At 46.3% G+C, this 15,539-nt stretch overlaps 1 protein-coding gene across 2 annotated transcripts in view; it reads left to right on the top strand.

The window, feature by feature from the left end:
• Positions 1-15,539, top strand: part of KYNU (kynureninase) — a 107,255-nt gene that overhangs the window by 51,428 nt on the left and 40,288 nt on the right. For both annotated transcript variants that reach the window (XM_072122221.1, XM_072122222.1), the window contains exon 8: positions 3,981-4,127. In XM_072122221.1, the coding sequence (XP_071978322.1) occupies positions 3,981-4,127 (147 nt within the window). The remainder of the gene's footprint in view (positions 1-3,980; positions 4,128-15,539) is intronic.

The following is a 15,539-nucleotide window of genomic DNA, read 5'->3' as shown; positions in this document are numbered from 1 at the left end:
AAAGATTTTGCTTGTACCGTGGGTCCAGGAGAGTGAACACCCAGTAATCGGTGCTGGAATAAATTCTTTGAACGCGAGGGTCACGGGATAGGCAGCCTAGCATGAAATCTGCCATATGCGCCAGAGTCCAAACGCGCAATAATTCACTCCCCTCACTGGCCTGACTGTCCATTTCCTCCTCCTCCAACTCCTCTTCTTCTGCCCATACACGCTGAACAGTGAAGGACTGAACAATGGTCCCCTCTTCTGTCTCGCCAACATTCTCCTCCTCTTCCTCCTCATCCTCCTCCACCTCCTCCGATATGCGCTGAGAAACAGACCTGAGGGTGCTTTGGCTATCAACAAGGGAATCTTCTTCCCCCATCTCTTGTGACGAGTGCAAAGCTTCCGACTTCATGCTGATCAGAGAGTTTTTCAACAGGCCAAGCAGCGGGATGGTGAGGCTGATGATGGCGGCATCGCCACTGACCATCTGTGTTGACTCCTCGAAGTTACTCAGCACCTGACAGATATCAGACATCCACGTCCACTCCTCATTGTAGACTTGAGGAATCTGACTGACCTGACTACCAGTTCTGGTGGAAGTTGACATCTGGCAGTCTACAATCGCTCTGCGCTGCTGGTAAACTCTGGATAACATGGTTAATGTTGAATTCCACCTCGTGGGCACGTCGCACAACAGTCGGTGAGCGGGCAGTTGGAGGCGGCGCTGCGCTGCCCTGAGAGTGGCAGCATCTGTGCTGGACTTCCTGAAATGCGCACAGATGCGGCGCACCTTCGTGAGCAAATCAGACAGATTGGGGTATGTCTTGAGGAAACGCTGAATTATCAGATTTAACACATGGGCCAGGCATGGCACATGTGTCAGTCTGCCGAGTTGCAGAGCCGCCACCAGGTTACGGCCGTTGTCACACACAACCATGCCTGGCTTCAGGTTCAGCGGTGCCAGCCACAGATCAGTCTGCGCCGTGATGCCCTGTAATAGTTCTTGGGCGGTGTGCCTTTTATCGCCTAGACTCAGCAGTTTGAGCACCTCCTGCTGTCGCTTAGCGACGGCACTGCTGCTGTGCCTAGAGCTAGCGACTCTAGGTTCGGAGGAGGAGGTGGAGGAGGGGTGGGAGGAGCCGGAGGCATAGTAGGCCTGAAAGACCTGGACCGAGGTAGGCCCCGCAATCCTCGGCGTCGGCAGTATATGACCAGCCGCAGGGTCAGACTCGGTCCCAGCCTCCACCAAGTTAACCCAATGTGCCGTCAGCGATATATAGTGGCCCTGCCCGGCAGCACTCGTCCACGTGTCCGTGGTCAGGTGGACCTTGTCCGAAACGGCGTTGGTCAGGGCACGGATGATGTTGTCTGACACGTGCTGGTGCAGGGCTGGGACGGCACATCGGGAAAAGTAGTGGCGGCTGGGGACCGAATACCGAGGGGCGGCCGCCGCCATGAGGTTGCGAAAGGCCTCGGTCTCTACCAGCCTATAGGGCAGCATCTCCAGGCTAAGCAATCTGGAGATGTGGACATTGAGGGCTTGGGCGTGCGGGTGGGTTGCACTATGTTTCCTTTTCCGCTCCAGCGTCTGGGGTATGGAGAGCTGAACGCTGGTGGATGCTGTGGAGGATCGTGGAGGCGACGATGGGGTTTTTGGGCCAGGGTCCTGGGCAGGGGGCTGACTATCAGCTGACACAGGGGAAGGAGCAGTGGTGTGCACGGCCGGAGGTGAACGGGCTTCTTGCCACTGATTCGGGTGTTTAGCATTCATATGCCTGCGCATACTGGTGGTAGTTAAGCTAGTAGTGGTGGAACCCCTGCTGATCCTTGTTTGGCAAAGGATGCACACCACAGTCCGTTGGTCATCCGGTGTTTCCTTAAAGAACCTCCAGACTTCTGAAAATCTAGCCCTCGCCGCGGGAGCCCTCGCCACGGGAGCTTCACTAGTTGACACATTTGGCGCTGATGCACCAGCTCTGGCCCTGCCTCTCCGTCTGGCCCCACCACTGCCTCTTCCAACCTGTTCTGGTCGAGTACTCTCCTCCGTCTCAGAAGCACTATGTTCACCCGGCCTCTCAACCCAGCTTGGGTCTGTCACCTCATCATCCTCCGATCCCTCAGTCTGCTCCCCCCTCGGACTTCCTGCCCTGACAACAACTTCCCCACTGTCTGACAACCGTGTCTCCTCATCGTCGGACACCTCTTTACACACTTCCACTACGTCAAGAAGGTCATCATCACCCACAGACTGCGACTGGTGGAAAACCTGGGCATCGGAAAATTGCTCAGCAGCAACCGGACAAGTGGTTTGTGACTGTGGGAAGGGTCCAGAAAACAGTTCCTCAGAGTATGCCGGTTCAAATGCCAAATTTTCCTGGGAGGGGGCAGACTGGGGGGGGAGGAGGCTGAGGTGCAGGAGCTGGAGGAGTGGCGATTTCGGTGACATGGGTGGACTGCGTGGAAGACTGACTGGTGGACAAATTGCTCGAAGCATTGTCAGCAATCCACGACATCACCTGTTCGCACTGTTCTGGCCTCAACAGTGCTCTACCACGAGTCCCAGTAACTTCAGACATGAACCTAGGGAGTGTAGCTCTGCGGCGTTCCCCTGCTCCCTCATAAGCAGGTGGTGTCTCACCCCGGCCAGGACCACGGCCTCTGACCCCTGCAGTAGTTGGACGCCCACGTCCCCGCCCTCGTCCTCTACCCTAGCCCTCGGGTTAAACATTTTGAAAATGAAAGTTATAACTTTAATTTTTTTTTTACTTTTTTTTTGTGTTTTTTTTTTTGTTTTTTTTTGTGTTTTTTATTTTTTAAAACCAAACGATGCTATCCTATTGCTATGGCTATTTTCTAGCCAAGTATGAAAGCACACTACTATGCCAGATGAGATGACGCTGAGTTATGAAAAAATAAACGTAAAATAAAAAGTAAATGGCAGACTGTGCCTAATTGAAATCCAACCCCTAATAAATTTTCCCACTTTGGTCTTTGCTATGGATATGTGTGTCACTAAGAGCTAAACACAACGGTAGCAAGTCCCCCTGCAAATTCCTCACAATATGGTACTAGCTGCAAATAAAAAAAAAAAAAGTAGAACGTTATTGTAGCCCTAAGAAGGGCTGTTGGGTTCTTTGAGAATCACTCCTGCCTAACAGTAAGCTAATAGAACACCCTAACGCTTTCCCTGAGCAGCAGCAGCTCTCTCCCTAGCGGCATCCAGACACAGAATGATCCGAGCAGCGCGGCCAGCGGCTAGTCTATCCCAGGGTCACCTGATCTGGCCAGCCAACCACTGCTATCGACGTGTAAGGGTACCACGTCATGCTGGGTGGAGTGCAGAGTCTCCTGGCTTGTGATTGGCTCTGTTTCTGGCCGCCAAAAAGCAAAACGGCGGGAGATGCCATTTTCTCGAGCGGGCAAAGTATTCGTCCGAGCAACGAGCAGTTTCGAGTACCCTAATGCTCGAACGAGCATCAAGCTCGGACGAGTATGTTCGCTCATCTCTAATCACTATCTATATATACATCACTATCTCTATATATCACTATCTAAATATACATCACTATATATATATATATATATATCACTATCTTTATATATATCACTATCTTTATATACATCACTATCTATATATACATCACTATCTTTATATACATCACTATATATACATCACTATCTTTATATATATCACTATCTTTATATACATCACTATCTATATATACATCACTATCTATATATACATCACTATCTATATATATATATATCACTATCTATATATATCACTATCTATATATATATATATCACTATCTATATATACATCACTATCTATATATACATCACTATCTATATATATATATATCACTATCTATATATATCACTATCTATATATATGTATATCACTATCTATATTAAACTGATATCATGTAACGTCCCTTTCCTCCGAGTTGTTACTTATGATGCATTGCTAATTCTCTTCCTTCTTTGCTCTCAGGGAGAGGAGACTCTGAGGACGGAGGACATTGTGTCAGTGATAGAGAGAGAAGGTGACAGTATAGCGGTCATTCTCTTCAGTGGGGTGCAGTATTACACCGGACAATTGTTTGACATCCCCAAAATAACAGAAGCGGGGCACAGAAAGGTGAGTGCTGGACCCGTGACATCCTCTAATAACCTGCACCAGGCAGATCTGGCTGATACCTCGGAGGTCCCTGCGGTGCTGATGGAAGCTTCTGTCATCTCATCACCCGGCACCAGGCGGCCGCTCCACAACATTCTGACTCTCATTCCTTATGATTGGCCATTGGTGACTCGACCTCACTGACCCCGCGCCAAAGATAACTACAGATTATTGACCCGGATCTGGGAAAAGAAACCTGTGATGGTTTATAGATAAATGTGCAGATGTAGCAGAGCTGAGCGTGTCACCGAACTGTTTCCTTAGCGGATTGTGGTAATTTATGTGCAAAAAGCCAGAGATGATCCTTTATGAAGTAGTGGACAAATACAACTCTGCTACATCTGTATGTAAGTCAGTGTCATCTATAGAGGTGAACAATGCAAAATGGTACAGTATATAATCATCTATCTATCTATCTATCTATCTCATATCTATCTATCTATCTATCTATCTATCTATCTATCTATCTATCTCATATCTATCTATCTATCTATCTATCTATCTATCAATCTCCTATCTATCTATCTATCTATCTATCTATCAATCTCATATCTATCTATCTATCTATCTATCTATCAATCTCCTATCTATCTATCTATCTATCTATCTATCTCATATCTATCTCCTATCTATCTATCTATCTATCTATCTATCTATCTATCTATCTATCTCATATCTATCTATCTATCTATCTATCTATCTATCTATCTATCTCATATCTATCTCCTATCTATCTGAAAAAGGCTCGTAAGGAGCTGAAACGTCGCTCATGGAATAAAGACACCCCACTTTTTTGAAACTACCTTTTGGAGTGCTGCCTCTTCCTAAACCTTATCTATCTATCTATCTATCTATCTATCTATCTATCTCATATCTATCTACCGTATATACTCGAATATAAGCCGACCCAAGTATAAGCCGAGGCCCCTAATTTTACCACAAAAACCAGGTAAAACCTATATTTTTTTTACTCGAGTATAAGCCGAGTGTGGGTTTTCAGCACATTTTTTTGTGCTGAAAAACTAGGCTTATACTCGAGTATATAAGGTATCTATCTATCTATCTATCTCATATCTATCTATCTATCTATCTATCTATCTCCTATCTATCTATCTATCTATCTATCTATCTATCTCCTATCTATCTATCTCCTATCTATCTATCTCATATCTATCTATCTATCCATCTATCTATCTATCTCATATCTATCTATCTCATATCTATCTCATATCTATCTATCTATCTATCTATCTCCTATCTATCTTTCTCATATCTATCTATCTATCTATCTATCTATCTATCCATCTATCTATCTATCTATCTATCTATCTATCTCATATCTATCTATCTATCTATCTATCTATCTCATATCTATCTACCGTATATACTCGAATATAAGCCGACCCAAGTATAAGCCGAGGCCCCTAATTTTACCACAAAAACCAGGTAAAACCTATATTTTTTTTACTCGAGTATAAGCCGAGTGTGGGTTTTCAGCACATTTTTTTGTGCTGAAAAACTAGGCTTATACTCGAGTATATAAGGTATCTATCTATCTATCTATCTCATATCTATCTATCTATCTATCTATCTATCTATCTATCTCCTATCTATCTATCTATCTATCTATCTATCTATCTCCTATCTATCTATCTCCTATCTATCTATCTCATATCTATCTATCTATCCATCTATCTATCTATCTCATATCTATCTATCTCATATCTATCTCATATCTATCTATCTATCTATCTATCTATCTCCTATCTATCTTTCTCATATCTATCTATCTATCTATCTATCTATCTATCCATCTATCTATCTATCTATCTATCTATCTATCTATCTCATATCTATCTATCTATCTATCTATCTATCTCATATCCAGTGGCGTAACAAGACCCCAGTGGGCCCCGGTGCGAACTTAGAAACGGGGCCCCCATACACCTAAACCCTCACTGCCGGCTCCATACCACATGTAATTCTTCAGAATACACATATTTCATATATGCATTTCACAGATATAACCACATATACACATATGCATAACACCGGGGCATAACCAGCTGAGGTAGGGCCCCATAACAGACCTTTGAATGAAGCACGCATACAGTATATACACAGAAAATTTACAACATATACAGTATACATACACAGCATATACACACACATATACAGCATACATACACAGCATACACACACACATATACAGAATATATAAACACTCATCCATTATATACAACATACATATATATATGTATATATATATATATATATATATATATATATATATATATATACACACACACACAGCATACATACACACACATATACAGCATGTATACACACATACAGTATGTACAGCATACACACACATTTACAGCATATATATATATACACATGCATCCAGTATATAAAGCATACATACACATATGCAGCATGTATACACACACACACATACAGTATATACAGCATACACACATTTACAGAATATATATACACATGCATCCAGTATATCCAGTATATAAAGAATACATACACATATTCAACAGGTATACACACGCATACATGATATATACACACACAGCACATATATACACACACAGCACATATATACACACACACAGCACATATATACACACACATACAGCACATATATACACACACATACAGCACATATATACACACACATACAGCACATATATACACACATACAGGCATATATAAGCAACATACACACACATACACAGCATATATACACATGCATCCAGTATATACAATATATAAAGCATATAGATACATATATACAAAACACAAACATATACATATTCTATTAATTATACTCACCCACTCACAGGACGGGCCGCAGTTGAGTGGGTGGATAGGCCTGCCCGCTGGTGAAGAGGGTGGACGGGCCGGTACATGCTGCAGGTCGGACGGAGCGGTCCCGGCCTAGTCGCATGTTGGATGAGGCGGGCCGGGACGTGCACAGGTCAGACGAGGCGGGCCGGGACGCTCCAGAGGTCAGAGCGGGCCGTGCCGAATGTCTGGCGGAGCGGGCCGGGCCTGTCCGCAGGGGTGTGCCTGGAAGCATGTTGGGTGGGTGGGCGGTCCGCAGTAGCTATCACCGCCCCCCTTCCCCCGGCAGCTATTGCCGGGGAGTGTAGTTTTTACAGGAGGGCCCGGGCCGCGACTCGGCTCGTGCTGCAGCTCGGGCCCATCACTTCCCGGAACCCGGTTATGCCCCTGGACAGAGGCATTAGTGACATCCCCGGCCCGGGCCCCCCTGCCCGATGGGCCCGGTCGCAAGTGCGACCGTGATCGGTACGCCACTGCTCATCTATCTATCTATCTATCTATCTATCTATCTCATATCTATCTATCTATCCATCTCCTATCTATCTATCTATCTATCTATCTATCTATCTATCTCCTATGTATCTATCTATCTATCTATCTATCTATCTATCTATCTCCTATCTATCTATCTATCTATCTATCTCCTATCTATCTATCTATCTATCTATCTATGTTTCATCTATATCTTATCTATCTATCTATCTATCTATCTCCTATCTATCTATCTATCTATCTATCTCATATCTATCTATCTATCTCTCTATCTCCTATCTATCTCCTATCTATCTATCTATCTATCTATCTATCTATCTATCTATCTCCTATCTATCTATCTATCTATCTATCTATCTATCTATCTCCTATCTATCTATCTATCTATCTATCTATCTATCTATGTTTCATCTATATCTTATCTATCTATCTATCTATCTATCTATCTCCTATCTATCTATCTATCTATCTATCTATCTATCTCATATCTATCTATCTATCTATCTATCTATCTATCTATCTATCTATCTATCTATCTCATATCTATCTATCTATCTATCTATCTCCTATCTATCTATCTATCTATCTATCTATCTATCTATCTATGTGTCATCTATATCTTATCTATCTATCTATCTATCTATCTATCTATCTATCTATCTATCTATCTATCTCCTATCTATCTATCTCCTATCTATCTCCTATCTATCTATCTATGTGTCATCTATATCATACTATATCCAACCATCCATGGGCCACATTTCTCACAGTTTATACAACTAGTTGTACATGCCGTGATTTAGTTGAAATTTGCGCCACGGCCTGGTTTCCCTGGTTTCCCTGTGATAATCTTCTTATATTTGTTATCCATGGCCTCCTTCCCTCCTTCCCTCTAAAAAATCAACAAATTTTGCTAATCAGCCTAAAGGTGTTACCAGAGCCCCTCTGTGCTCCAACTGTCTCCCACTCCCTTTGCATTTCCTCCCTTCCTTTACCTGCTGTAATCTCACACAGTGTGAGGGAGGAAGAGCTCCTGCAGAGCCTGTGAAGCTACAGCACACAGGGGCTCGGGTAACACCCCCTGGAGCCCATGAAGCCCATGAATCTTGGAGATTCAGTAGCCCATGGATAACGCATATAAAAAGATATCACAGTCCCGGTGCCTGGATCTATGAGCGATGTCCCTGGTTTATCAGGATGGATTTTGATGGAAGATTCCTTTAAATTCTGTTAGAAATTGTATTTTAGTTCCTTTTTGGTCGGAATAAATTGAGTTTATTGTTGCGGCGGATGGAGCCGGCCGTATCGATGGGTTAAAGTCACGGTACATTTTCTTACAAACTCTCAACATGATCTGAGTGATTAACGGATTATCGGGTGGATTTTACAAGGTTAATTACAAAGGCGCTGGGAGAGTCGTCCTCCTGGAGATAAGAGCGTCGCTCATGTGCTCCGCCACAGCAGATAAACGGAGGGAAGAGCCAATCCGAGCCGCAATATAAGTCATACACAGGATAACGGCACAGCACTACCGGCTGTATACAGGTGCATCATAGGTCATACACAGGATAACGGCACAGCACTCGTGGCGGTATACAGGTGCATCATAAGTCATACACAGGATAGCGGTGCAGCACTAGTGGCTATATACGGGTGCATCATAAGTCATACACAGGATAGCGGTGCAGCACTAGCAGCTGTATACAGGAGCATCATAAGTCATACACAGGATAGCGGTGCAGCACTAGCGGCTGTATACAGGTTCATCATAAGTTATACACAGGATAGTGGTGCAGCACTAGCGGCTGTATACAGGTGCATCATAGGTCATACACAGGATAGCGGTGCAGCACTAGTGGCTATATACGGGTGCATCATAAGTCATACACAGGATAGCGGCGCAGCACTAGCGGCTGTATACAGGTGCATCATAGGTCATACACAGGATAGCGGTGCAGCACTAGTGGCTATATACGGGTGCATCATAAGTTATACACAGGATAGCGGTGCAGCACTAGCGGCTGTATACAGGAGCATCATAAGTCATACACAGGATAGCGGTGCAGCACTACTGGCTGTATACAGGAGCATCATAGGTCATACACAGGATAGCGGTGCAGCACTAGCGGCTGTATACAGGTGCATCATAAGTTATACACAGGATAACGGCACAGCACTAGTGGCTGTATACAGGTGCATCATAAGTCATACACAGGATAGCGGCGCAGCACTAGCGGCTGTATACAGGTGCATCATAGGTCATACACAGGATAGTGGCACAGCACTAGCGGCTGTATACAGGTGCATCATAAGTCATACACAGGATAGCGGCGCAGCACTAGCGGCTGTATACAGGTGCATCATAAGTCATACACAGGATAGCGGCGCAGCACTAGTGGCTGTATACAGGTGCATCATAAGTCATACACAGGATAGCGGCGCAGCACTAGCGGCTGTATACAGGTGCATCATAAGTCATACACAGGATAGCGGCGCAGCACTAGTGGCTGTATACAGGTGCATCATAAGTCATACACAGGATAGCGGCGCAGCACTAGTGGCGGTATACAGGTGCATTATAAGTCATACACAGGATAGCAGTGCAGCACTAGCGGCTGTATACAGGTGCATCATAAGTCATACACAGGATAGCGGTGCAGCACTAGCGGCTGTATACAGGTGCATCATAAGTCATACACAGGATAGCGGAGCAGCACTAGTGGCTGTATACAGGTGCATCATAAGTCATACACAGGATAGCGGTGCAGCACTAGTGGCTGTATACAGGTGCATCATAAGTCATACACAGGATAGCGGTGCAGCACTAGTGGCTGTATACAGGTGCATCATAAGTCATACACAGGATAGCGGTGCAGCACTAGTGGCTGTATACAGGTGCATCATAAGTCATACACAGGATAGCGGTGCAGCACTAGTGGCTGTATACAGGTGCATCATAAGTCATACACAGGATAGCGGCGCAGCACTAGCGGCGGTATACAGGTGCATCATAAGTCATACACAGGATAGCGGCGCAGCACTAGCGGCGGTATACAGGTGCATCATAAGTTATACACAGGATAGCGGCGCAGCACTAGCGGCTGTATACAGGTGCATCATAAGTCATACACAGGATAGCGGCGCAGCACTAGCGGCGGTATACAGGTGCATCATAAGTTATTCACAGGATAGCGGCGCAGCACTAGCGGCTGTATACAGGTGCAATATAAGTCATACACAGGATAGCGGCGCAGCACTTGCGGCGGTATACAGGTGCATCATAAGTTATACACAGGATAGCGGGGCAGCACTAGCGGCTGTATACAGGAGCATCATAGGTCATACACAGGATAGCGGCACAGCACTAGTGGCTGTATACAGGAGCATCATAAGTCATACACAGGATAGCGGTGCAGCACTAGCGGCTGTATACAGGTGCATCATAAGTCATACACAGGATAGCGGCGCAGCACTAGCGGCTGTATACAGGTGCATCATAAGTCATACACAGGATAGCGGCGCAGCACTAGCGGCGGTGTACAGGTGCATCATAAGTCATACACAGGATAGCGGCACAGCACTAGCGGTGGTATACAGGTGCATCATAGGTCATACACAGGATAGCGGTGCAGCACTAGCGGCTGTATACAGGTGCATCATAAGTCATACACAGGATAGCGGTGCAGCACTAGCGGCTGTATACAGGTGCATCATAAGTTATACACAGGATAGCGGTGCAGCACTAGCGGCGGTGTACAGGAGCATCATAAGTCATACACAGGATAGCGGCGCAGCACTAGCGGCTGTATACAGGTGCATCATAAGTTATACACAGGATAGCGGTGCAGCACTAGCGGCTGTATACAGGAGCATCATAAGTCATACACAGGATAGCGGTGCAGCACTAGCGGCTGTATACAGGTGCATCATAAGTTATACACAGGATAGCGGTGCAGCACTAGCGGCGGTGTACAGGAGCATCATAAGTCATACACAGGATAGCGGCGCAGCACTAGCGGCGGTATACAGGTGCATCATAAGTCATACACAGGATAGCGGTGCAGCACTAGCGGTGGTATACAGGTGCATCATAAGTCATACACAGGATAGCGGTGCAGCACTAGCGGTGGTATACAGGAGCATCATAAGTTATACACAGGATAGCGGCACAGCACTAGCGGCTGTATACAGGTGCATCATAAGTTATACACAGGATAGCGGCACAGCACTAGCGGCTGTATACAGGTGCATCATAAGTTATTCACAGGATAGCGGTGCAGCACTAGCGGCTGTATACAGTAGCATCATAAGTTATACACAGGATAGCGGTACAGCACTAGCGGCTGTATACAGGTGCATCATAAGTTATACACAGGATAGCGGTGCAGCACTAGCGGCTGTATACAGGAGCATCATAAGTTATACACAGGATAGCGGTGCAGCACTAGCGGCTGTATACAGGAGCATCATAAGTTATACACAGGATAGCGGCACAGCACTAGCGGCTGTATACAGGTGCATCATAAGTTATTCACAGGATAGCGGTGCAGCACTAGCGGCTGTATACAGGAGCATCATAAGTTATACACAGGATAGCGGTGCAGCACTAGCGGCTGTATACAGGTGCATCATAAGTTATACACAGGATAGCGGTGCAGCACTAGCGGCTGTATACAGGAGCATCATAAGTCATACACAGGATAGCGGCACAGCACTAGCGGCTGTATACAGGAGCATCATAGGTCATACACAGGATAGCGGTGCAGCACTAGCGGCTGTATACAGGAGCATCATAAGTCATACACAGGATAGCGGCGCAGCACTAGCGGCTGTATACAGGTGCATCATAGGTCATACACAGGATAGCGGTGCAGCACTAGCGGCGGTGTACAGGAGCATCATAAGTCATACACAGGATAGCGGCGCAGCACTAGCGGCGGTGTACAGGAGCATCATAAGTCATACACAGGATAGCGGCGCAGCACTAGCGGCTGTATACAGGTGCATCATAAGTTATACACAGGATAGCGGTGCAGCACTAGCGGCTGTATACAGGTGCATCATAAGTTATACACAGGATAGCGGTGCAGCACTAGCGGTGGTATACAGGTGCATCATAAGTCATACACAGGATAGCGGTGCAGCACTAGCAGCGGTGTACAGGAGCATCATAAGTTATACACAGGATAGCGGTGCAGCACTAGCGGCGGTATACAGGTGCATCATAAGTCATACACAGGATAGCGGTGCAGCACTAGCGGCGGTATACAGGTGCATCATAAGTTATACACAGGATAGCGGCACAGCACTAGCGGCTGTATACAGGAGCATCATAAGTTATACACAGGATAGCGGTGCAGCACTAGTGGCTGTATACAGGTGCATCATAAGTTATACACAGGATAGCGGCGCAGCACTAGCGGCTGTATACAGGAGCATCATAAGTCATACACAGGATAGCGGTGCAGCACTAGCGGCTGTATACAGGTGCATCATAAGTTATACACAGGATAGCGGTGCAGCACTAGTGGCTGTATACAGGTGCATCATAAGTTATACACAGGATAGCGGTGCAGCACTAGCGGCTGTATACAGGAGCATCATAAGTCATACACAGGATAGCGGTGCAGCACTAGCGGCTGTATACAGGTGCATCATAAGTTATACACAGGATAGCGCCGCAGCACTAGCGGCTGTATACAGGTGCATCATAAGTTATACACAGGATAGCGGTGCAGCACTAGCGGCTGTATACAGGAGCATCATAAGTTATACACAGGATAGCGGTGCAGCACTAGCGGCGGTGTACAGGAGCATCATAAGTCATACACAGGATAGCGGCACAGCACTAGCGGCTGTATACAGGTGCATCATAAGTTATACACAGGATAGCGGCACAGCACTAGCGGCTGTATACAGGTGCATCATAAGTTATACACAGGATAGCGGTGCAGCACTAGCGGCTGTATACAGGTGCATCATAAGTTATACACAGGATAGCGGTGCAGCACTAGCGGCGGTGTACAGGAGCATCATAAGTCATACACAGGATAGCGGTGCAGCACTAGCGGCTGTATACAGGTGCATCATAAGTTATTCACAGGATAGCGGTGCAGCACTAGCGGCTGTATACAGGAGCATCATAAGTTATACACAGGATAGCGGTGCAGCACTAGCGGCTGTATACAGGAGCATCATAAGTCACACACAGTATAGCGGCGCAGCACTAGCGGCTGTATACAGGTGCATTATAAGTCACACACAGTATAGCGGCGCAGCACTAGCGGCTGTATACAGGTGCATCATAAGTTATACACAGGATAGCGGTGCAGCACTAGCGGCTGTATACAGGTGCATCATAAGTTATACGCAGGATAGCGGTGCAGCACTAGCGGCTGTATACAGGTGCATCATAAGTTATACACAGGATAGCGGTGCAGCACTAGCGGTGGTATACAGGTGCATCATAAGTCATACACAGGATAGCGGTGCAGCACTAGCGGCGGTATACAGGTGCATCATAAGTTATACACAGGATAGCGGCACAGCACTAGCGGCTGTATACAGGAGCATCATAAGTTATACACAGGATAGCGGTGCAGCACTAGCGGCGGTGTACAGGAGCATCATAAGTTATACACAGGATAGCGGCACAGCACTAGCGGCTGTATACAGGTGCATCATAAGTTATACACAGGATAGCGGTGCAGCACTAGCGGCGGTGTACAGGAGCATCATAAGTCATACACAGGATAGCGGCGCAGCACTAGCGGCTGTATACAGGAGCATCATAAGTTATACACAGGATAGCGGTGCAGCACTAGCGGCTGTATACAGGTGCATCATAAGTTATACACAGGATAGCGGTGCAGCACTAGCGGCTGTATACAGGAGCATCATAAGTCATACACAGGATAGCGGCGCAGCACTAGCGGCTGTATACAGGTGCATCATAAGTCATACACAGGATAGCGGCACAGCACTAGCGGCTGTATACAGGTGCATCATAAGTCATACACAGGATAGCGGTGCAGCACTAGCGGCTGTATACAGGAGCATCATAAGTTATACACAGGATAACGGCACAGCACTAGCGGCTGTATACAGGTGCATCATAAGTCATACACAGGATAGCGGCACAGCACTAGCGGCTGTAAACAGGTGCATCATAAGTCATACACAGGATAGCGGCACAGCACTACCGGCTGTATACAGGTGCATCATAAGTTATACACAGGATAGCGGCGCAGCACTAGCGGCTGTATACAGGTGCATCATAAGTCATACACAGGATAGCGGCACAGCACTAGCGGCTGTATACAGGTGCATCATAAGTCATACACAGGATAGCGGTGCAGCACTAGCGGCTGTATACAGGTGCATCATAAGTCATACACAGGATAGTGGCACAGCACTAGCGGTGGTATACAGTTGCATCATAGGTCATACACAGGATAGCGGTGCAGCACTAGCGGCGGTGTACAGGAGCATCATAAGTCATACACAGGATAGCGGCGCAGCACTAGCGGCTGTATACAGGTGCATCATAAGTTATACACAGGATAGCGGTGCAGCACTAGCGGCTGTATACAGGTGCATCATAAGTCATACACAGGATAGCGGTGCAGCACTAGCGGCTGTATACAGGTGCATCATAAGTTATACACAGGATAGCGGCACAGCACTAGCGGCTGTATACAGGAGCATCATAAGTCATACACAGGATAGCGGTGCAGCACTAGCGGGTGTATACAGGTGCATCATAAGTCATACACAGGATAGCGGCACAGCACTAGCAGCTGTATACAGGTGCATCATAAGTCATACACAGGATAGCGGCACAGCACTAGCGGCTGTATACAGGTGCATCATAAGTCATATACACGATAGCGGCACAGCACTAGCGGCTGTATACAGGTGCATCATAAGTCATACACAGGATAGCGGTGCAGCACTAGCGGCTGTATACAGGTGCATCATAAGTCATACACAGGATAGCGGTGCAGCACTAGCGGCGGTGTA

Source organism: Engystomops pustulosus, chromosome 8 (assembly GCF_040894005.1).
Source record: "Engystomops pustulosus chromosome 8, aEngPut4.maternal, whole genome shotgun sequence".
Taxonomy (NCBI): domain Eukaryota; kingdom Metazoa; phylum Chordata; class Amphibia; order Anura; family Leptodactylidae; genus Engystomops; species Engystomops pustulosus.
The sequence above is the reverse complement of the archived record's forward strand: the minus strand, read 5'-3'. Positions and strand labels throughout refer to the sequence as shown.